Source organism: Psammomys obesus, unplaced genomic scaffold (genome assembly GCF_907164565.1).
Source record: "Psammomys obesus unplaced genomic scaffold, mPsaObe1.curated_primary_1811, whole genome shotgun sequence".
NCBI classification, from domain to species: domain Eukaryota; kingdom Metazoa; phylum Chordata; class Mammalia; order Rodentia; family Muridae; genus Psammomys; species Psammomys obesus.
Window position 1 is genome coordinate 430,277 of NW_026590061.1, and position 22,146 is coordinate 452,422.

The following is a 22,146-nucleotide window of genomic DNA, read 5'->3' on the forward strand; positions in this document are numbered from 1 at the left end:
CTGAGCCTGTCTACAGTGAAAAAGAGCAATGGGGAAAAAAGAACTACAAAATGTACAGTTTGAAGAAAAAAATAACACTAGGAAATGTAAGGTTGGAGCCAAGGCTTGTGCTGAGAGGGAAAAAAATGGAAATCAAGGCAAGGCCTAATCACATTGGGATAAAAAGGAGGCAAGACCCTACCCAGCTAAGCTTCCAATCTGTGAAAAGAAAAGGCCTAAAGAATTTTCTGCTGCTAAAAAACAACAAATGAAAACTGTTACAAATGTGATTCAAGGGCATAAGGGTTCATTCCAAATCGGTAGTCAGACATGGCGGTGTCTTCCACTTGGCTCTGGCTTTATGCAGTCATGAAGGGCATACAAGTAAAGGTGTTGTGGGATCTTCTGTAGTGTGACAGGGGAGCCCTTGCATGGTGGCCCTGAGAAACCATCTTGTAGAGCTGTCAAAGTGAAACACGGATTACATTGGAGACTCAAAGATATTAAAGGTACCAGAGCCCAATAATTCTGCCAAGGAGAGCTGCAGACAGGGATTGGAACCAGCTCAAGAGAGAGAAATACATTGCAGGCAGCAGCTGTAGAGGGATGAAGCCATCTAAGCCCTCACTCCTCCCTTTTAAAATGGTAATGTATATTCTGTGCCATTGTATGTTGGAGGTATGTAATTTGCTTTTTTATTTTACAAGGCTTACAATTGCCATAAGGTGTACACACCTTTAATTCTAGAACTTGGAGGCAGAAGCAGGTGGATATCTGAGTTTGAGGCCAGCCTGATCTATATAGCAAGTAGGACAGACAGGGCTGTGTAAAGAGGCCCAGGGCTGAGGACAGTGGAGGGGAAGAGGGAAGGTGCATGACACATTGCTTTGAGTCTTAGAATTGACGCTGAAGTTTGGGCTTTTAAACAGTGCTGAGACTGACTGTAGAAACGTTTGAAGTTGGACTAAATGCATTTTGCATTATGACATAACCCTGAGCCTGTGGGGGCTAGGGAGTGGAATGTGGTGTTGGGGCCTCTTACCGCCTGAGCTAGATTGCCAGCCCTGGTAAATAAATGTTCTTTAAATTTTCAAAGCACAGTACACAACTGACTAACCCAACAATAATTAATTAATGGTGTCCACATGGTGTCTATAACTCCAGTTTCAGGGGAGCTGATGCTCTCTACTGGCTTCTGTGGGCATCAGGCACACAAGTGGTGCACCAACCATTCATTTAGGCAAAGCACATAACATTTTAAATGTGCCTTATAAATCACATTTATTTATTTATTTGTTTGTTTATTTATTTATTTATTTTTGTCTAGAGGGTGAATATGTGTCATCTGTGTACATGTAGAGATCAGAATATTCACTCTACCATGTGGCCCAGGGACAGATCTCAAGTCGTCAAACGTGGTAGCAAGTGTATTCATGTTGTGAGCCATCCTACCAGCTCTACTGTGCTTTATATTTCATGTTGTTAATCCTCCCAACAGCCCTGTAATAGTTATCATCACGCCTAGTGTTTATTTTTCCTTTGTGTTAAGACAGTATCTCATATAGCCCAGGCTAGCCTCCACCTTGCTATACACTGGGTCTGCCTTAAATTCCTGACTCCCAGACCTGCACCTTGCAAGTACAGTATCATAAGCATGCATTAATTACCCCACACACTTACATCTAGTTTTTGTATGAAAAACATTAATGTTTGATTATTGTAACTTAACATGCTGTCATCATTCTCTTTAAGATCATTCAAGAGAAGTCTTGGAGCAATTAGTAGGATCAAGAAAACTCAAGCAAGTGACGTGGTCTGTCTATTGATCTTCACTGAGGCTGAGCTCAGGAGCCTTCCCAGGACATACTCTATAAATATTTGCTTTTCCCTTAATTTAACACTAAGTTATTTTATTGTCTTAGGTAAGCTGTACTCTCAGAGAATCAGTTCAATCTTATGTAAATGTTTGTGCTTTTAAGTAACCAGACACAGCATTTTAACACTTCTATTATCCCATATTTGTTTGATGAGCCATCTTTTCTTTTTAACAGTGATCCTGGTATGAACTCTATTTGATGGAGAAAAGGCTGGGTTTGTTTCTTTGATAACAAAAGTTTCAAATGATTTACTTTTCATTTATAGCCCGTTCTCTGGTATAGGTATTTGAGTTATTGTAAGAGACATTATGAGTGGAATTCTAAATAAAGATGCTTTTAAAAGCATAAATACCTTCTGAGTTAATTTCTGGCTTTTACCTTTATGAAATGTTCAGCCAAAAGCAAAGTGGAACATAAGGCCTATTACCTCATCACAGAAACTGATATACTTTTTTTACTGAAATCGATGGTAATAATTCATCAGTTAAAATGTGACATTCAGCTGCAAAAGTAGGTCAGTGATAGAACACTTGCCTAGCTTGTGTGAGGCTAGGGATGGATTCGCAACACATACACACAGGTGGGTACAGTAGGGTACCCCTGTAATCACAGTACTCAGGGAGGCAGAGGCAAGCAGATTGCTGTGTGTTCAAGGCCAGCCTGGTGTACAAGGCGAGTCCAGGACAGCCAAGGCTACACAGAGAAACCCTGTCTTAGGTTGGGGGCGGGGGAGAAGGCAGCCATCTAATATATTCCCAGTACTGAGGCTTTTTCTCAGGCACTCATTTAGTTGATTCGCACCCTCAGTTTTCCGGCTTGAATTCAGGGCCTCATACACAGTAGGAAGACATGCTACCACTGAGGTGTATCCCAATGCAATTTCATTGATTTTTATGGGTACTCTTTCCCAGTTCTTTGGCAAAATTAGATTCAGAATGTTTGTGTGTGTATGTGTGTTTTACTGGGTACTGAACCTGGGGTTTCATGCATGCTAGGTAGGTGCTATGTCCCTCTGGTCCCAGAAGTATATAAAAATTAAATATTAAGTACCATTAGAGAGCTGGGAACGGTGGTTGCACATCTTTAATTCTAGTACTCAGGAAGCAGAGGCAGGCAGAACTCTTTGAGGTTGAGGCCAGCCTAGCCTACACAGGATGGTCTAGGCTAGCCAGGACTACACAATGAGACCCTGTCAAAACAAACAAAACTGAAAAAGGCCCATTTTTGTGAGATAAACAGCAAGGTCAGTCCCAGCAGTGCTCTAGCAGACAATAACCAGAGCACTCTGACTCTTCTAAAAAGCAGCAAAATGATCTCAGATGTTACCCAGTGCCACTGTAGTCTATAAACTAAATCAAAGTTGTGTGTTTTCATTTTGCTTTTGACATTTTATTTTCCTTTCTTGAAAATAGATGTTCTCATATAATATATACTGATCATGGTGTCTCCTTCCTCTCCCAGTTTCCACCTCCCCTTCCACCTAGATCTGCTCCTTTCCTTTCATGAGAAAACAAACAGGCTCCTAAAGAATAATAAACAAAATAAAATGAAATATTGTAAGATAAAAATAGCTAATATCAAAATTGGACCAAACAAACAGCAGGAAAAGAGCCCAAGAAAAGGCAAAAGAAACAAGAGACCCACTTATTTACAGAGTAAAGCAGACTGTCATTAGGACTCTTTTTATTGCATTGCTACTTTTTTTTTTTTTTTTTAAATAATGGTAGTATTTGGGTTTACCCTAGGTTCCTGGGCTAGTCCCAGGGAATGTCTGTTGCTGTTGGGGCTGGGATAAAGCAGTAAGTGGGCAAAGGAAGTCTGGAGAAGTGTGTGGCCCACTGGAGAAGGGGGTGGGCCCTGCAGCAGGTGGCCTGTTACCAGGCTAGGGATAAGACTGGGGTGGTTCTGGGGGAGCTGAGGAAGAGCTGCAGCTAGCCTGCTTCTCTGGCCTAAGTGGCTAGAGTGCCTGCAGGTTCCCAGGGAGTGCCTGCTGGAGTTGGGGGCTAGGATAAAGCGATGAGGGTGGGAGGGAGGCTAGGGGGATAGAGATCTGTGGGACCCTGGAGAGAGAGGGCAGGGGAGAAAGGGAGGCTGCAGCCGGTGGTCTGCTACAGAGCTGGGAGTGGCACTGGGGGTGTAGCGCTCATTTTAAAACTCTACTTTATTTGAGGTGTTTGGGCTTCAACCTCCCAACCTTACAGGGGAGAGAAAAAGTGGTGAAAGAATCAGACTAACTTTGTAACCTATGTTTCTTTAATTGCCTTATAACTTATATTTTCAAGTTTTAGGCCCCTGTTAATTAAAGCCTCTTAGTGCTTCTCCAGAGAGCCGAGGAATGTAAAAGTTCCTAACATTAGCCATCTGTGAGAGCAAAGATAAGGAAGAGAACAAGCAGAAATCTCTACTAAATGGAGAGAAAATCACTGGCTGGCACCTGTGAGATGAGCTTTGTTTGGAAACTGGGCCAAATGGCCCCAATCCTTCTCCTGACCTTTGATCCAAAGCCTGTAACCCCCACTCCTCAGAACAGACACGGGATGAGTTAATCATTCTCCCACCTCTAACTGTGGCTATATCTCATATGGCAGGAAATTCCAAACTGACTTGAAGATCAGATATTTATGACAGGGCTGACCAGACCTAAGGGTGCCCAGAACCAACCAATTATTTTAAAAGTTAAATAAATACCTCATCCAATCATGAATTGCCAAGAAGGCAACCCCTAGAATTCCCCTTGCCTTGTCTTTTAAAAACCTAAGGTCTTTGTCTCCCGGTGCCACTCCTTGCTGACCAGCAGGGGTGACCCCATTGCGTAATGGTTAGAATGAACCTCTTGTGATTTTGCATCAATGGATGATTAGTTTCTGGAGTTCTCTTCATACCTTCTTATATTTAGGCTCTTGCTGGGCCTAACAGTGGGGCGAGAGGGCCCATTCTCCTGGCTGCTTAGGGTCAAAGGGACTCTTTTAGGGCCCTATATGAATCTGTCAACCCCAGCCGAGCTAGCAGTCTCCTCCAGGCTGTTGCGCCCTAAAGTGTTTCTCTCCTTCTCTCTGCTCCAAATCGCCACACCACATGTCAACCAGCTCTCACATTTATACTGAGTCCTAGACCATGCCCCTCTGTGCGCCAGTGTGGAAGGCCTTTACTGATGGCAAAGACCATGCTCCGCACGAGACAGTTATCAGCTGTGGACAAACTATAGCCCAAGTAAAATCCCATACTTGGGATTAAAACAAAAGCATGTTTACATAACCTAACTGAGTTTACAAAGAAAATGAAGCTTCCATTACAGGGGGATTGTTTTTGGAGGAGCTGAGGGAGAGGTGAGGATCTGGTTACCCTCCTGCTTCCTTAGCTGCGTGTTTTCATTTCTAAGCCCCTGTAGATACCAATGTAAATTTTGTGTAGCAAGTTGATTAATTGATTCCTTATGAGCTCTAACTTCCAAAGTCCAGAATCACAAGTACAGAACTTACAAGATCACAGTGCGTGTGACCCAGTTGACAGTTGCCTAGCTTGTACAAAGCCCTGGGTTCAACCCCCAGTACTGTATAAATCAGGAACCCCTGCACTTCAGGTAGAGGCAGGAAGATCAGGAGATCAAGACCATCCTCAGATGCACAGTGGAGTCCTAGCTGTAACAACACAACAACAAAAACCTTCCAAGACAATACTCTTCATCCCTAGCCCAAAACTCCTATATAATTATTCCAGTTTTGTTTTGTTTTGTTTTGTTTGCTACCTCTCTGCCTTTAAATCTTATTATCCTAGTATCCTAGTGTTTATTGTGTTAGGTTGGTTTGGTTTTTTTGAGATAGGATTTCTCTGTGTAGCCCTGGCTGTCCTGGAACTTGGTCTGTAGACCAGGCTGGTCTTGAACTCACTGAGATCCACCTGCCTCTTCCTCCCAAGTGCTAGGATTAAAGGCAAGCACCACCATGCCTGGTCTGGTGTTTATTATTTAAAAGTACGTAATTCAAGTGTCCAAGAAAATTCCAAGCAAAGTAGAGTAGTACCCAAAGAATATGAGGGTACATCTGAAAGACTAAATTTGGTATTTATAACATACAAAGTGGCAGTGTTTAACTTTTTAAATTAGATAACAGTATAGCATATGTAAGTACAAACCATTTGGTTACTGAAGGACTCAAGCAGCTTTGCTGCCATGACAGACTTCATAATCAGCTTCAATACTATAGGCCTGAGTTCCTGTTTCCTGGTAATGTTCCCACAGTTGTTCAGCTTCTGTTTCTCAGAAGCAGTCAAGCATTTACTGGAAAAACCCCCAACGGACACAACAGGTGGACAGAGCCAATCAGAGTGCACTGGGCAAGTACCTAACATTCCTGAGGTCTACAGATAGCTTGTGCTATGTTAGCCAATCAGTTTATGACAAGCCTGCTTCTGCTAGATGCTAACCAGTCACATAACTGCCACGTTGGAAAGTCCCATTCCTTGCTCAACCACAATAAAAACCCTGCTTCGTAGCTGCTCGGGGACTTCTGTATGGATCCACTGTGCTGGTGAAGTCTGAAAGTCTGAGCTTAAGCCCAAAATAAAAGCTCCTTGTTCTTGCATATGTGATGGGTCTGCTGGTGGTCTTTGGGGACTTCAAGATTTGGATATAACAGTTCCCTCTCAGAAGGAACAGAGAACTAACTTTGTTGGGTTTTTTTGTTATTATTTTGGTTATTATTTTTTAACCAGTTAGTATTAATCTGTAATAACTCCTCACCCCCAACTTGTGTTGAAAGCCTAGTGCATCCCAATGCAATGTTCATGTCTCTGACCTCACCAATGAACCAGTTCATTAATGGATTCCAACTGAAAGAACTATTTGGAAGATGGGGTTCAAGAGAGCAGCCCTGTAACCAGGGCCTTTGGCTACTTTATTTGGGTTCCTATATCTACCACTCTTCATCCCAGTCCCTTCTAACCCCCCAACAATAGATAGGCAAGAAAGGTTATAGGGAAAAGGTGACACAGACCTCTCTAGCTTCCTTCCTGCTGATTAGGTACATCGAGTTCCTTGGGGAAAGTCCAGTCTTCATTGTCAGAATACCAGCAACCAGCAATCCAGCAACCCAACAACAGCAAAAGAAGCAGCAGGAACCAACAGCAGCTGGGGGAACAGCAGCCATATTTTCAGGGCACCTCTGGCTTCTCTTGGGGCTCTGGCATTTATGTATGTTCTGAAGAGTCCCCAGAATTCCAAATATAAACTATCTGAAGCTGGCAAAATCACACCCCTGCCAGGGCATGAGACACATTATAATCAGCTGCTGTGGACAACCTCAAGCAGCCCCATATCCCATATCTGGGATTAAAACAAAACATACAAATGGTTGGTTTTGTGTTTTGAAAGAAACCAAAATTCTCACTACATAGCCCTGAGCCAATTTTCCATTTCTTTTTTTATAGGGCAAAACTGCAGGGTGAGGGATTTTGCAAGTAAGCATGGTTACAGAAGCAAGACCAGGCAGTTAAGGAAATCTTCCTGGAACATGTGTTACAAAACATTCTATAGTCACAGGGATGCGGTGCAGGCCACCTCTGAGAAACAGAAACCTAACTAGAATATCAAAATGGCTTTGGTTACAATATGGAGTCAGGCTGGTTCTTCAGGGATGGAAACTCTAGGAGGTGGAGCTTTGTTGGAAGAAAAAAGTCAGTGCCAGTGACTTATCCCTGGTCCCTTGATCTCTGCTTCTTGGCCACTATAATGTGTGAAGCCACTTCCTACTGCATACTGTGGCTGTCCTAATATCCCACCTTCCTCAGCAATGGGAAGCAATGGGGCCAACAGACCATGGATTAGAGCTTCCAAAACTGAGCCAAACAAATTTCTGTTTTTTTGTTTGGTTGTTTTTTTGTTTTGTTTTGTTAATACAGGGTTTCTGTGTCCTAGACTCCCTTTCTAGACGAGGCTGGCCTCAAACTCAGAATTCAGAGATCTGTCTGCTTCTGCCTCCCCAAGTATTGGAACAACAGGCATGTGTCACCACGCCTGGCTAAATCACTTCTCTTTTTTTACTTATTTATTTTTTCTTTCGTTTTTAAAGATTTTTTTAAATTTATTTTATGTATGAGTGCTCTATGTGCATGCATGCATGCATGACAAAAGAGGGCATCAAATTCTAGTATAGATGGTATTATGCCCAGATCTTACGACCCCCAAGCCCACCAGGAACACGAGACCCATGTAAATGCAAGAGAATCTTTTTATTACAAGCTCAAGCTAAGGCCACAATCCCTCTTGATGGAACAGTAGGGAAAAAACAGCCCAGAGCTCCAAGGGAACTGGGTTTTTAAAGGGCAAAACTGCAAGCAGGGGCTTCTAAGCCTCAGTGTTACATGACTGGACAAAGGAAATGCACTTTGACCTAATTTGTTAACAGCATCTGGCCAAACCACAAAGAGGAACAGCTTGCCAAAAGGAACATTTCAGCCCTGGAAACAACTTATGTTTTCTTAACCAACCCTGTCTTTATTGGTCTGCCTCAGTTGCTATGTCTAGCTGTAACTGCCAAGAACATTCTGTGGTTTTTCTCAGAACTCAAGGGTGGAACCAAGTTACTTCAAGAAAAAGCTAGCCTTGGATGGTGTCTGAAAAACAAAAAGGAGTTAGTTCTGCTGTTTTAACCCTTTCATTGGTTGTGAGCCACCATATGGTTTCTGGGAATTGAACTTAGGACCTCTGGAAGAGCAAGACAGTGCTCTTAAACGCTGAGCCATTTCTCCAGCCCCTACCTCACTTCTCTTTTAAGTTGATTTTCTCAGTAAATTTGTTACACTAACAGAAAGATGTCGGGAGCCGACAAAGCCCCCAGACTCTGATTTGTCATATCCTGCCGGACAAACAACAGATGTTTGTGAATCATGCCTTTCGGTTAACAGCCCTGCCGGACAAACAACAGATGTCCGAAACCACAGACGTTGTTTTTAGTGACTGTATAACCTTGTGAGCCTCCACTGTAACAATCACATGAATCAAGTGACTTCTTACAATAGTCTTAGTGATTTTCCACTATTACTTCCTCCTCCTTGAAACCCCCCTCCCTGCCAGAACTGCCCTATAAAAATAAAACTGCTGCACAATAAAGGTAGCACTTGAAAGGCCTTCGTCTACTTGTGCTCGTTTCTCTCTCCCCCTCGTCTCCTACAGGTACGACCCCCTTCGCCCCCACGAATAACTAGGTCCCGCGGGTCGGGACAGAAAGATAACACTCTAGTTCCTTGTTTATCTTTCCAGAGATGTTTTATTAATATTGCAGCAAATTCTGTATATTATAACCATGCACATATAAACATGCCTTCTACATAATCAGCGGTGTGGGATACATATTAATTACATTGTTTTTGTCGTTATAAAACCCTGACAACCTGCTATATGAAATGGGAACATAACAGTTACTAACTTTACTAAGCCATACAGAATTATAAAAGGTGTCAAAGGAAAGAAATTTTTGTTTGTTTTTTTCTTTTTTTCAGCTCAAGTCTCAATATGTAGCTCTGGCTGTTCTAGAACTCACTGTAGAACAAACTGGCCTCAAACTCACAGAGATCCACCTGCCTCTGCCTCCCTAGTGCTAAAAGCATGAACCACTATGCCAAGGTGGATGAAGGAAATTTTAAATCACTTTCTCCAGGAGACAGGGTATCCCTATGTATCCTTGGCTGTCCTGGAACTATGTAGACCAGACTGTCCTCCAAAGAGGTCACCCTATTTCTGCCTACCAAGTGATAGTATTCACACTTCCAGCCATCACACCACACTGATCTGGATTCTTTAAAATGTTGAGTACCTCCTACAGAGGAAATTTTTAGAGTTTAACACAAACAGAACTATACTCATTCTTGAAAGCACTCTGACAAATCAGGGATGAAAATCCCACACCGTACTTGTGGTCAGTCCATTGTTATCTTGCTGTGTTGACGGTGGAAGTGTGTATTCTTCTAGTTGGTACAGATGATGCTGAATGCTGTGTCCACTGAACTGGGGCCTCCCAGGGTCACCAATAAGTACTCGTGTTTTATGGGTCCAAAAGCAGTTCTCCAGCCACAGATGAAGACTGTCTGCAAGGTCTTCATCATAAAACATATCTCCAAGAACAATGAGGTCAAACTTAACTTGTTGGGTATTCAAAATGTTTTTGGTTAAAATGGGAAAAGGATTCAGTCCATTTAATTTGCAATTTAGTGTAATCGCCATTCCTGCAACTTTACAAAACATATGATGAGTTGAGCTATAAGCATGTATTAGTAGGCTACTTTAATTCCTTATTATTTAAACACTTTTTAAACCTAACAATAGGGGCCAGTGAGGTGGCTCTTCAGGTTAAGACATTTGCCACTAAACCTAACAAGAGTTCAATATCTGAAGGCCAGGCATGGTGGCCTACAACTTTAATCCCAGCACTCAGGAGGCAGAGACTAGGATACATCAGGTAATCCTGACTCCATATCCACCCCCCAGAATGTAAGACCATCCTGGTCTATATAGGCAGTTCCAGGACAGCCAGGACTAACAGAAAGACCCCATGTCAACAAATAAAAGAGTTCAATACCTGAAACCACATGATGGAAAGAGGAAACCAAATCCCACAAGCTGTCCCCTGTCCCCATGTGAAGTGCACTGTGACACATGCACACACAGATGAACAAGCAAATAAATGTAAAAATAATCTAATACCTCCTTTTGTTAAAAGGCATTTTGTTGTTATTTTGTTGTTTTCAATTTAATTATTTTTTATGTGGTATTTTGTCTTCATTTGTCTAGTGTTGCTGGGAATTGAACCTAGAACTTATGGAAGAGCAGCCAGTGCTCTTAACCACTGAACCATCTGTCCAACTCCCATTAGTTTTTTTTTTCTTTCTTTCTTTTTTTTTAAGGCAAAGAGGCTTAAAGTTTACGTCATATAAACTACATGCTGGCTGGGTCTGATTGCGCAGACCTACCCAAGCTTGGTAGTACACAGCAGGAGGATCCCTGCAAGTATGAGCCAACCTGGGGTACAAAGGGAGGTGCCAAGCCAAAACAAACAAACATGGAGGCTGGGCATGGTGGTGGCACAGCCATATCCAATGGCAACAGTGAAACTCATAAAGCAGCGCAGCTGCTAGACAAGGCTCCAGCGCAGCTGAGCCTAGTGATGCACTCGTTCCCTCTGGCCTCCCACCTTTTGGCCTTGATCCCTACCTGTTGCATGTTGGCGTGGGGGCTTTTACTATTTGTACAACTTGGGGTTACTGGATTGATGGGAATTTTCTTATGAATCATTCACTCCTTCTTCCAGGAGTGGTGCTGCTAAGCTTCCCCAGGAATATCCTGACCATGCTGCCCTCCCGCTTTTAGGGAGATATCCTTACCTGGCCCTACCTGAAGGTCTTCCTCAGGCCCTGGAAGTTGTGACTCAAATAAAAATCCCAGAGACCTCCTTTGGAGGCTCTCAAAGATACTCTTGGCACATCTGCCCCTGCACTTACTCAGGAACAAAATACTCAGAACAAAGTAAATTTGAAAAGGTAAACAATATTTGGTAGGCTAGAAAAGCTGGCAGCAGATAAAAAAAAAAGCCCCTTCTTACTACCAATGGACAAAGAATGGTGTGGATAAATGATAAAAAAATAAAATATTAAGACCTCCCTTTCTCAGAAAAAGTAAATGCCACTATGGAACAAAAGAATATCAAGATTATACATATAAATGTATAAAATATAAACATTATATTATGGCAGAAATTAAATAACTGCAGAAGCTTTGGACTAAAGACTTTTATTGGACCTAATGACTATTATCACTCTGACTATTAAAAATTGATAATACACAGCTTGGGACATAACAATCTGCCCAGGCTGACTTGGAGATTTTCTTTCTGTCTAGGGTCCTTGAAACCACCAAGAGCTGAAAACAGGCTGTCATGCTTTCACAAAATATTCCCTTGAAACTACAATATTGTTAAAAGTTGGGTTGTGGGGTTGATGAGGGAAAATAATGTTCTGTCATGATTTACCAATGATGTCTAAACTTACAACCAAAAGGAATTTAAAACACCTATTGGGAAATAAAATTTATATGATCTATGTTTGGAACAACATGCACCTATCCCTGCTTAAGTTCTGTATAAGTAATGAAGCACCCAGACTGCCAGTCAGTCAGGATGTAAAACTGGCCCCATCCCCATGCCTACCTCCCTCCGCCCTCCATGACTCTTCATCTCTTCTGCAGGACCATAGCCAGGGCTGGCCTCCTACCCACACCCCCAGCATTTGAGAGGTAGAAATAGGAAGATCAGAAATTCAAGGTCATGTTTAGCTACACTTAACTAGTTGAGGTCATCCTGAGAGTGTTGGTATAATGTTCTTGTGGAATGTATATGATTTACCCTTGTTTATTCAAACGCTGATTTTTCTCCCCCACTATCTGGTTTCAATCCTGACATTGCATTGTAATGCTTATTGAAGCATCACCTGTCTCAAGTTTATATAAACGTGCTATTTTTTCTATTGCCAATAAAAACACCAGCCAATGCTAAGCAATGGAGAGAATAGGGTGGGACACCCTGGTCCAGAGGGGAGGAGAAAGAAGCGAGCGGGAGGAAAGATCCAAGAAGAGAGGAAACATCAGGAGGGGAAACAGGAGAAATGAACAGGACCTAAGATATGACTAAAAAGCAAGTAGACTGTGGGAAATCTGAGTGGGCTTGAAGGTTTAGGATAGAGTAAATATTGCCTAGCATTGTGCTCTAGGTTAATTAAATAAATCCTAGTCTGTATGTGATGATCTGGGTATACAGCTGGTTTAGGAGTAACTGCTGGTGGGCTGGATTGATGGCTCATAGGTTAAGAACACTGGCTGTTCTTCCAAAGGCCCTGAGTTCAATTCCCAGCAACCACATGGTAGCTAACAACCATCTATAATGAGGTGCCCCTTTCTGGCCTGCAGGCACACATGCAGGCAGAACACTGTATAAATAAATAAATCTTTTTTTTAAAGGAGTAACTGCTGCTTGTCAAATATTAATAAGCATCAACATGAGCTATATGCAATTCTGCCTCAAAGAGGGAGAGAGAGAGGTAGAGGGGAGGGAAGGAAGGAAAAAAAATAGAAATGGTCTAGGAGAGAACAGGTTATCCTGACCCCATACCCACTACATCCTGCTTCACAGAGCAGTTTCTCCCTTCTGAGAAATGACGCTTGTAAAATGTTTAACAGATCAGTGTTTACCCTTTGCTGGAAAACAATCCCTTGTTGAAAGTGAAAACTCTCGTAGCCTTCATCTGATGTGATTTAATTGTTTTGTTTGTTTGTTTGTTTGTTTGTTTGTTTTGGGGGGTCTGTATAAATTCTATAGTGGTTAATCTAGGGGCCCAGAGCTCTTTGTGACAAGAGGCTGCTTTCAGTCTCCAGCTTAATAACGGGCTCTTATTTGGCTTTATATTCATGTGGGCTTTCTCATGTGGGCTATAGCCAAAAAAGGAACTTTTTAAAAAGCCATATATTATATATAGCACAGCAATGGTGGGATTTTTTTTTTTTTAACATTTACTGGCTATTTTTTGTATGTTTGTTTAATGTAGACAGAAAAGCAAATGTTGGGCTTAAGTTATATCTGAAACTTTGTAATAATATAAGAACCCTTCTCCCCGCCACCAAGGGTTCTACCCTAAACAACAGTAGGATCAGAAATATATATATATCAGATGAAAGAAAAACATACCTGTCACAATTTGGACCTTTTTCTTTCTTTGAAAGAGGGTCTTATTTTGTAGCCCTACCTGGTAGATATCCTCCTGCCTCTGTTTCCTGAGCACTGGAATTAAAGGTGTGGGCTGCTACACCCAACACAACTTGGGTCTTAATGCAGTAAAAACATCCACTAAAGACACAAGCCTATCTTTACTTGGGTATCATGTCAAATAAATATTTCTTACACATTTCAGGAAATTCTCAACCCAGAAGCTAACACACATGCCCTAACAGGTATCGCTCTGGAATGTCTAGCAGACAAATCAAATCCTCTTGGGGAAATGCACCATCAGTTCAGGCCCCAGACAGTGCCCCAGTGAACATAACTCATCATATCAGATTACAAACAAGGCAATAAGCTACCATAGTGCGTCCTGTAAAGGGGGGGGGGGGGGGCTCAAACTGCTTTAAAATATGCAGCCCTTACTAGGGTCTATGTCGTTTGCCAAGACCTTTGATGCTCCACTCATCTTAGCAGCAATGGCTGTAGCTCCACATCCACTCCCAAGATCTAAGACAGACTTTCCTCTCACAACATCAGGGTTATCCAAAAGATACCTAATTAGAAAGAGAGGAGAAAACACCGGAGTTAGGGAAAAGGACAGTAAGAGGTATTAAAAACAGGCAAGATTGGAAGCAAAGTGCTTGCTTACAAGTCTAATGACCTAAGTTCAGCAGAAAGGAAAAGAGAACCAGGTCATGCAAGTTGCCCTTCACATGCACACGGTGGCAAGCTGTGCCACCATGCACACCCAGAGCATTGGTTAAATCTAAGTTTTCCCGACGGCAGAAAACCCACCTGGCCTAACAGTAACAGGATTATTCCTGGGAAACAGAATACCTTTTGTTTGACAGCTCTACAGCCTTAAAACAAAACCAAATGAAATCAAGATCAGTGCTAAAGCACGGAGTAGACGGGCATGCTAAAAAGGGATTACATCTGTTTGGGCTACTGTTTTTTAACAAAAAAGTACAGTTGCCTTTGTGAAAAAACAAGATTGTTGGGAGGGATCTTAAAAATGCTGAGCTGAATCAAATACAGGGCCCACCTAAGATGTCCTCCAGCTGCCAAAGAGAAGAAACTCCCAAAGGACCACTCAGCCAGTCTGGGAGGGGAGGCGCTGACAGCACTAAAGTGGGATCTTTAGGCTGGGTCTTTAGGATCGCCTAGGAGTTCAGTGAGCACAGAGGAAGACGTGTGTGTCTTTCATGACAGCTCACACTAGCGTTTCGTAAGGGGTGAAACTGTACTTGTGGATGTGCCTTAAAAAGCTTGTGTAAGGTGGCGAAACTGCAACAAAGCACCAAAGATTTGACCACACTGCTACAAAACAGGAAGACTTTAGTATGAGGGCCAGAGAGGTGGCTCAGTGGTTAAAGGCCCTCATTTCTGCAGAGGGCCCAGGTTCAAGTCCTAGAGCCTATATGACAGCTCACAGCTGTCTGTAACTCCAGTCCCAGGGGATCTGATGCCTTCTTCTGACCTTCATGGGCACCAGGCACAAATGAGTGTATAGACAGGCAGGCAGATCACTCATATATAAATAAATCTTTAAAAAAAAAAGTTGCAAGCTAGGTGGTGGTGGTGCATGCCTTTACGCCCAGCATTCAGAGGCAGAGGCAGGTATTTCTCTGTGAGTTCGAGGCCAGCTTGGTCTGCATAGTGAGTTCCGGGACAGCCAGATCTACATCATGAGACCCTAGGGCTGGGAGGTTGGTGGGGGGGAAACCAAATACCTGATAACTTTTAAGGGAGGAAGAGTTTACTGTGAAGGAACACAGTCTGAAGATATAATCTGTGTGGTGAGGTGAAAGATCCCCGGAGGGTATCTTCCGTCTGAGAGACCCCCTCCAAAGGAACAACGAGGCCATTCGGATGCAAACAGCAAGAGGCTTTTATTTTGATACACGGGTACCCGGGGCGAAAAGTCATTCGAGAGACTTTCGCGCCCCCTAGATGGGAAGCTGGGGTTTTTATAGGGTTTTAGAGCAGAAGCACTGGTACAGAAGTGAGAAGCATGGTTACAGGGGGCTGACTGGTACATTTACACGAGACCACGGTTTGCGTCAAAGTTTGGCAGGGGCACCAAGATTCCAGGAACTGGGTGGTCAAGGGGGGTAGGATGACCCCTTGACGTGGCCCGCCACCTGTTATTTTGTTTTTCTCTATCTTAACTGAAACAGTCTCACAGATATCCATGAGGGTGATTAACACAAACTGTTTTTAGTTTGACTGGGGCAGCCTGACCGCAGATATCCCAAGTGGGTGACACAGCTAGGTTTCTCAGTAATTTTCCAGTTCCCCACCTAGCCTATAGAGTTTCTCATAGCTATATTTAACTTAGGGTGAGGCAGGGGGTCTTTCAGAGGGAAGGCATGGCAGTGAGGCACTGTATGAGACCCATGCTCCTGTCAGGGTAAACTATGAAGAAAAGAAGGGAATTCTAGGGTGCAGGGACTGTTCTTCCTTTTTCTCTTTGTACTCAGTGTGCAACCCAATCCAACGGAAATAGTGTCACCCACATTCAGGGTGGCATTCCCTCCCCAAATCAACCTCATTGGAGGGGCTGGAGAGATGGCTCAGTGGTTAAGAGTACTGTCTGCCTTTCCAGAGGACCCAGGTTCAATTCCTAGCACTCACATGGCAGCTCAAAACTGTCTATTATGTCAATTCCAAGGGATCGGATACCTTCACACTAACATACATAAAATTATTAAAAAAAAAAAACAAAAAACAAAAAAAAAAACCTCATTGGAAACATCCTATCATCGTTAGTTTTTAATTGTTGTTTTTGTTTTGATCAACTTGACAGTAGTTAAAGGCAAGTGGAAAGGAGGATTCTCAACTGAGAAAACTGCCTCCATCAGAGTAGCTGGTCGGCAAGCCTATGTATGGGACATTTTCTTGTTTAATGATTGATGTGGGAGGGCCCAGCCTATTGGGGCAATTGATGGACAGTAATCTTGTATGGTATAAGAAAGCATCTTGAGGAAGCTTTCAGAAGCAAGCCAGTAAGCAGGGCTCCTCCATGGCCTCTGCTTCAGTTCCTGCCTCCAGGTTCCTGCTCTGGGTTCCAGCTGACTTTCCTATTACCTGGAAGTGTAAAATGAAAAAAAAGGCTTTCCTCCCCAAGTTTGCTTTTGGTTATGGATTTTTTGTTTTTGTTTTTCCAGCAATAGAAAACCAAAGAAAAACATATCCTCATAGTCATGCCCAAAAGTGTGTCTTGCAGGTAATTCCAAATTCAGTGGAGTTGACGTGAAAGGCTACCTAGGGCAGGTGTGAAGAGAGCTGCTGTGTTTTCAAGGTGTGTATATCTATGACTGTTGTGAGGCCAAGCTAAAGTAACAGTAAAGACCAGATCTGGATGACACTACAGCCCTCTCTGAATTTTTTGTTGACAATCCTTGTCTTCTTTCTTAGTTTCAGTTGAAAACCCAGACTCAAAAGGCGTCAACCCCTGCCCTCCTCTCTCTGACAGGATACAAGAGACTATTTAAAATTTTTCAGAGAGCATTGCTACATATCACAGAATAGCTTCAAACTCCCTTCCTCATGCCCCCACTTTCAAGTACAAGGACTACATGGCACACTGTCATGGGTGACTGTGTGAGCCTTTTTGGAGATGACTTTGTCCTGTCTTCCTGCAGGATAAACCTGCTTCTGCTTTACAAGAAGGGTGGCAATCCAAACCATACATAGGTTGGGACCTGATGAGCCCCAGTGACTTTCAGGTTTTGCTGCTAAGATATGGGGCCAGAGAGAATAAGATGGAGGTGGGGGTCGGTGCTGAAAAGAAAAAGGATCAACATTTCAATAAGACGTACCTAGACAGGGCCTGGCCTCCTGGCCAATAGATTGCCCAGTATGGATCACTGTAGGGCCAGAGTTCAGCTCTTTCCCACCAGAACTTGCACCTGGGGGTCAAAAGCCGTAACTGGATTTCAGGGGTCAGGCTGCCACTGCTGGTGACTTCAGTGTTCTCTTCCAGGTAGGCTTTCATCTGGGGATTCAAACCATTCCCCACTGTCCTCCAGGGGAACAGGGGGAAGCCACGGCTCACAGCCTGCAGGAAACTCCACTGGCCCCTGGGAGCTTTCCAACCCAGGCTGAAAGCCATTAGTGCTTCTCCAGACCTCAGGTTCTGTCAGTGCTGCTGCTAAAAAGGGTTGCTTCCCAAGCGGAGAGAATGAGGGTCAGCCTCTCCGCGTAGCTGACAGGAATTTCTGGATCTCTACAACAAATGAGCAATATTGAAAATTCTTAGTCCGGCCAACATGTCCACAGCCTTCCACAATACAAGAAAGTAAGCTGGTGTATGCGCTATCAGACAGCTTGCAAAGCGCAGGTTCATTTAAAAGGACAGCGTTGGCTGACCAGTCTGGGCAAAGAAATCTAGTTGCTCTTTTTTTTTTTTTTTTTTTTTTTTTTTTTTTTTGTGAAATCCTTTTAGTAATCATAATGACAAATACACAGGCATTTTATTTTACAACAGTCTTGAAGAAAATGAAGATTGCTTTGTTTCTAGGATAGACTTACTTGCTTAAGAGATGGCTCAGCAGTTGAGAGCACAGACACACACATACACACACACACACACACAGTGTATTTATACATATGTAGGCAAAACACTCATATCCATCAAATAAAACATAGACCAGCACTATAGCCCAGGCTGCACTGGAATTCACTATGTAGACCAAGCTGACCTCAAGCCTGTAGTGATTTTCCTGCCTGTCTCTTGAGTGCTGATATTATAGGTATATGCCATCACACCGAGCTTGGATTTTATTGTAATAAAAGAACATCAATGGGGGCTGGAGGGATGGCTCAGCCGTTAAGAGCTCTGGCTGCTCTTCCAAAGGTCCCGAGTTCAATTCCCAGTAACCACATGGTGGCTCACAACCATCTATTATGAGATCTAGTGCCCTCTTCTGGCATGCAGGCAGAACACTGTATACATAATAAATAAATCTTAAACAAAACAAAACAAAAAAGAACATCAATGTGCTGGAGAGATGGCTCAGAGATTAAGACCACCAGCTGTTCTTCCAAAGGTCCTGAGTTCAATTTCCAGCAAACACATGGTGGCTCACAACCATCTATAATGCAATCAGGTACCCTCTTCTGATGTGCAGGTGTACATGCAGGCAGAGTACTAGAAAAATAAATAAATAAATAAAAATTTCTTATTGATTCAATTTTACCAAGCCTAAACTTAAAATATAATCAAAAGTATACTTTTGTTGAGAAGGAATGCAGAATACCATCTTTTGTTGTTTGTTTGTTTTTGAGGCAGGGTCTCTCTTTTATGTATCTCTGGTTGCCCTGGAGCTATGCAGACCAGGATGGCCTTGAACTCAGATCTACCTGTGTATGCCTCCAGAGTGCTCAGACTAACAGCTTGTGCCACTGTGCCTGGCTTGTTGTTTATTTACGTGTCTGAGTGTATGTGACTTGTCTGCAGAGGCCAGAGCCCCAGCTCCCCTTAGAGGCAGCTGTTAGCAGCCTGACATGGGTAGCAGGAACTGACCTTGGTCCTCTGCAAGAACAGAAAGTGCTCTGAGCCATCACTCCAGCTCCTTTTTTTTTTTTTTTTCAATTTCATTTCCCAATTTTTCCATTTTCAGATTGACCTCTAACTCTCTATATTTCTGATCTTGATTTCTTAATTCTCCTATATCACAAGTGTTATGGTGTTATACCCAGTTCGTGAGACCCCCCAAAGACCACCAGGAATCTACTCTGCTGCAAAACACATGAGGGTTTATTTGGTAAAAACTTGAGCCTGGGGCCCAGCAACCTCCCTGTTGAAGAGGAGGAGTGGGGGGGGGGGGGGAGGTCTAGGGAAACAAGGTTTTTAAAGGGCAAGACTGTGGGGGAGGGGCAAGAGAGGGCTCCAAGCCCTGGTGTTACACAACTGGGTAAAGGAAACTGACTTTTGAAATGATTGGTTTACTTTAGGCACCAGGTCCATAAATGGTTCTGGCCTGGCCATCTGGGTGTGTTGGCAGGAGATGGTATCTTTAAGTGGCTCAGGCCAGGCCATCTGGCCCTGTTACTGTATCTCTAGTGGGCAGGAAAAGAATGCAGTAAGGCTGGTTCCTCCCCGCAGGTGGCTGGACATGTCTCCACCTGGCTGGCCTTTGTTCAGGCTTATGCTTTAAACTTTAAGTCAATAACTCAAAAAACTAATTTTTAATTCTTTGGTCTCTCAGGACTCCAGCTTTATTGTTGCTAGCCAGTGCTGCATGCATGCTAGGCAAGCACTCTAGCAGCTGAGCTTTTCCAACACAGCAATATGGGATGACTGTGTATTAGGACATCATACCTTCCCAGCACTGACGAAGTTATAAAGCCAATCTAGGTAGGTACTCAAATTGTGTTATAGGAAAGATGGCATGATACTGTACACCTTGCCTCTTATTCCAGCACTAGGGAGGCAGAGGCAAGCGGATCTCCATGGGAGAAAGAGACAGTGATTAAGAAAAGGGGCTGAATTCGACCCAGACCTGTCAGTGCACCCAGAAATACCTGGCTGAGGTGGTGCCACTGCCTAGGGGCTCTTGATTGGCTTCAGTTTTCTCTACCAGTTAAAGAATTAAAAAGCAAGAAAACTTTCCAGCTCCACAGCTAGCAGAGAAGTCTCAAACACTGAAAACAAGAGCAGACAGAATCAGCAGTTGAAGAAAGGCTTTTATTGGAGATGAGGAAACATGCAGGCATGCAGCAAACACACAGATAGAAAATGCACCTCTAAAGCAGAGGGCCGCTTGGGGAGGTGAAAATTACAGTGTCTTCTGGAGGATTAGGGATTAAGTCTCTGAAGGGCCTTCCTCCCCTAATTTAGTAGTGGTCACTTTGAAGAAAGACAGGATGGCTGAATGGACAACTATTCTGAAAAAATGTCCTGATCTGGCCTTGAATTTGCCGAGCCAGTCCATCAGCAGGCAACCTGCTGGAAGGAGAAAAAGCTCACAAGGCTTTTGTTTTAAGTTGCCAGGCTTTTGTCTCAGGTCAGGAGAGTGAGGAAAAACCAGCCAGCTTACCCATCCATGGCCCCTCTTACCTATCTGCCTGCCTGCCAGGGAATCTTTCTGACTCCTCCTCCCTCCTCCAGAAGAGACAGACAGAACGAAGGAATTTTCTGGTTTGAGAAGGCTAGGGCGTTAAGAGAACAGAGCTTGGCTCTCAGCGCCCAGACATGGCAGAAGTGTGCCAGAAGAATGTAACTCTAGCTTCTGGGGACACACTCTGGTCTCCGCACACAGATGTGCACGCACTGATAAGAAAGTAAACACGCCAACAATGCAGGCCACAGTAGAGCATTTCTGTAATCTCGTCGCTCGGGCACCACGGCAACTAATTCAAGCCAGTCTGGGCTGCCCCGCAGGCCTGGGGCTACAGCGTCAGGCCTGGTCCCACGCAAACAAAATGCTAAGTTCCAAGCCGCGCCAGTGACCACGTTACCTTCCTCCAAAACAAAGTGCAGGAGTCTGCTTTTAAGTGTGGTCCTTGCGGCCTTACCGGACTTTGCTCGAGCTGCACGGGGCCTCGTGGACAACTCGCCCTTCTAGCGCAGGAAAAACAAAAAAGTACATTAAGTCTCCTCTCTGGGGAGAGGAAGCCTGAGCCGGCTGGAACTCACAGGGCCGCCGGGACCTGAAGGCGGAAGGACTTGGTGCGCGCAGCCGCGGTGACGGCTGGGAAGCCCGGGCTCCGTTCCCGACCCTTCCTGCGCGCAGCCGGACCTCCGTAGCCTGGAGACTCCTCAGAGTCCTCAGTCAGCCCCTGCAGACCCGGAGCGGAACTGCACAGCTTGTGTGCGCCTGAGCGGAGAAGTCTGACGTGCTGCTAGCACTGTTCCCAAGCACACTTCTAGAGTGTGAATCTGGCGTGGTGGGTGAGCTTTCATGACACATTCAGTTGTGATGAGTCATAATATATGGCTCCTTATCATAAAGCCACAGTGTGAGATTATTCTCAGCCTGTAGGACTCAGATTCGGGGTCTCGTAACCCACCTTTCTAACTTCAAATTTCCCACTGGTTCCTCAATTCGGCTCTAAAATGAACCCCTCTCACCTTCATTACTGAAAATCTGGTATGATGTACAAGAAAGAAAAAAAAAAAAATCCCAAACTAAGAAAATGGCAAACCGTGTTGCTATATCTAAATTTACAAACTGAAAAATGTTCCTCAGATGCCTAGTCAAAACCTGAATTTAGCCTGGGGTAGTAGCTCCGCTGTTATGAATGCCTATGTAGCAGGAGACCCTGGGATTCATCTCTAGCACTCAGGAGTGGAGGGGTGAGGTTCAAGGTCATAATACTCAGCCCTGAAGAAGTCACCCTAGGCTACCTGAGACCCACTCTCAAAAGAAAACAAAAATTGGACTGTATCTAGGTGGCTCCCACTGCCAAGCCTGACAGCCTGAGTTCCTCAGGCTCACACAGTAGATGGAAGAGCAAGCGTCCTCTGGCTTCCCCCCAAGACACCAGCACCACAATAAATAAATGTAATTAGACATTAGAAATCG

General features: G+C 43.8%; 2 protein-coding genes across 7 annotated transcripts in view; one reads left to right on the top strand and one right to left on the bottom strand.

Moving 5' to 3' along the window:
* The window catches only part of Amn1 (antagonist of mitotic exit network 1 homolog), a 35,407-nt gene extending 33,208 nt beyond the window's left edge, over positions 1–2,199 (top strand). For all 3 annotated transcript variants that reach the window (XM_055605622.1, XM_055605623.1, XM_055605624.1), the window contains one exon: positions 1,732–2,199. In XM_055605622.1, the coding sequence (XP_055461597.1) occupies positions 1,732–1,805 (74 nt within the window). In that variant the 3' untranslated portion in view covers positions 1,806–2,199. The remainder of the gene's footprint in view (positions 1–1,731) is intronic.
* Positions 282–21,437, bottom strand: Etfbkmt (electron transfer flavoprotein subunit beta lysine methyltransferase). 4 transcript variants are annotated; one of them, XM_055605628.1, is made up of 5 exons: positions 21,137–21,437; positions 17,437–17,843; positions 14,036–14,166; positions 6,848–6,981; positions 282–440 (listed from the first exon to the last, which is right to left on the bottom strand). In XM_055605628.1, exons 2-5 carry the CDS (start codon positions 17,727–17,729, stop codon positions 339–341), a joined length of 660 nt encoding a protein of 219 aa, XP_055461603.1. In that variant the 5' UTR covers positions 17,730–17,843; positions 21,137–21,437; the 3' UTR covers positions 282–338. The 4 variants fall into 4 exon arrangements, with proteins under 4 accessions (XP_055461603.1, XP_055461600.1, XP_055461601.1 ...); XM_055605625.1 differs by lacking the exons at positions 282–440; positions 6,848–6,981 and adding an exon at positions 9,102–10,079; XM_055605626.1 differs by lacking the exons at positions 282–440; positions 6,848–6,981 and adding an exon at positions 9,102–10,079 and having other exon boundaries at positions 17,437–17,841; positions 21,080–21,437.
* Positions 21,438–22,146: the final 709 nt, after the last annotated feature.

Excerpts from the sequence above, each read along its gene's own strand:
- Etfbkmt (XM_055605625.1), bottom strand. The coding sequence starts at position 17,729 with ATGGCTTTCAGCCTGGGTTGGAAAGCTCCCAGGGGCCAGTGGAGTTTC. Across the intron at positions 14,167-17,436 it reads GGAGGCCAGGCCCTGTCTAG|GTATCTTTTGGATAACCCTG; the intron begins GTACGTCTTATT and ends CTTTCTAATTAG. Across the intron at positions 10,080-14,035 it reads GGCAAACGACATAGACCCTA|TTGCAGGAATGGCGATTACA; the intron begins GTAAGGGCTGCA and ends TGTTTTGTAAAG.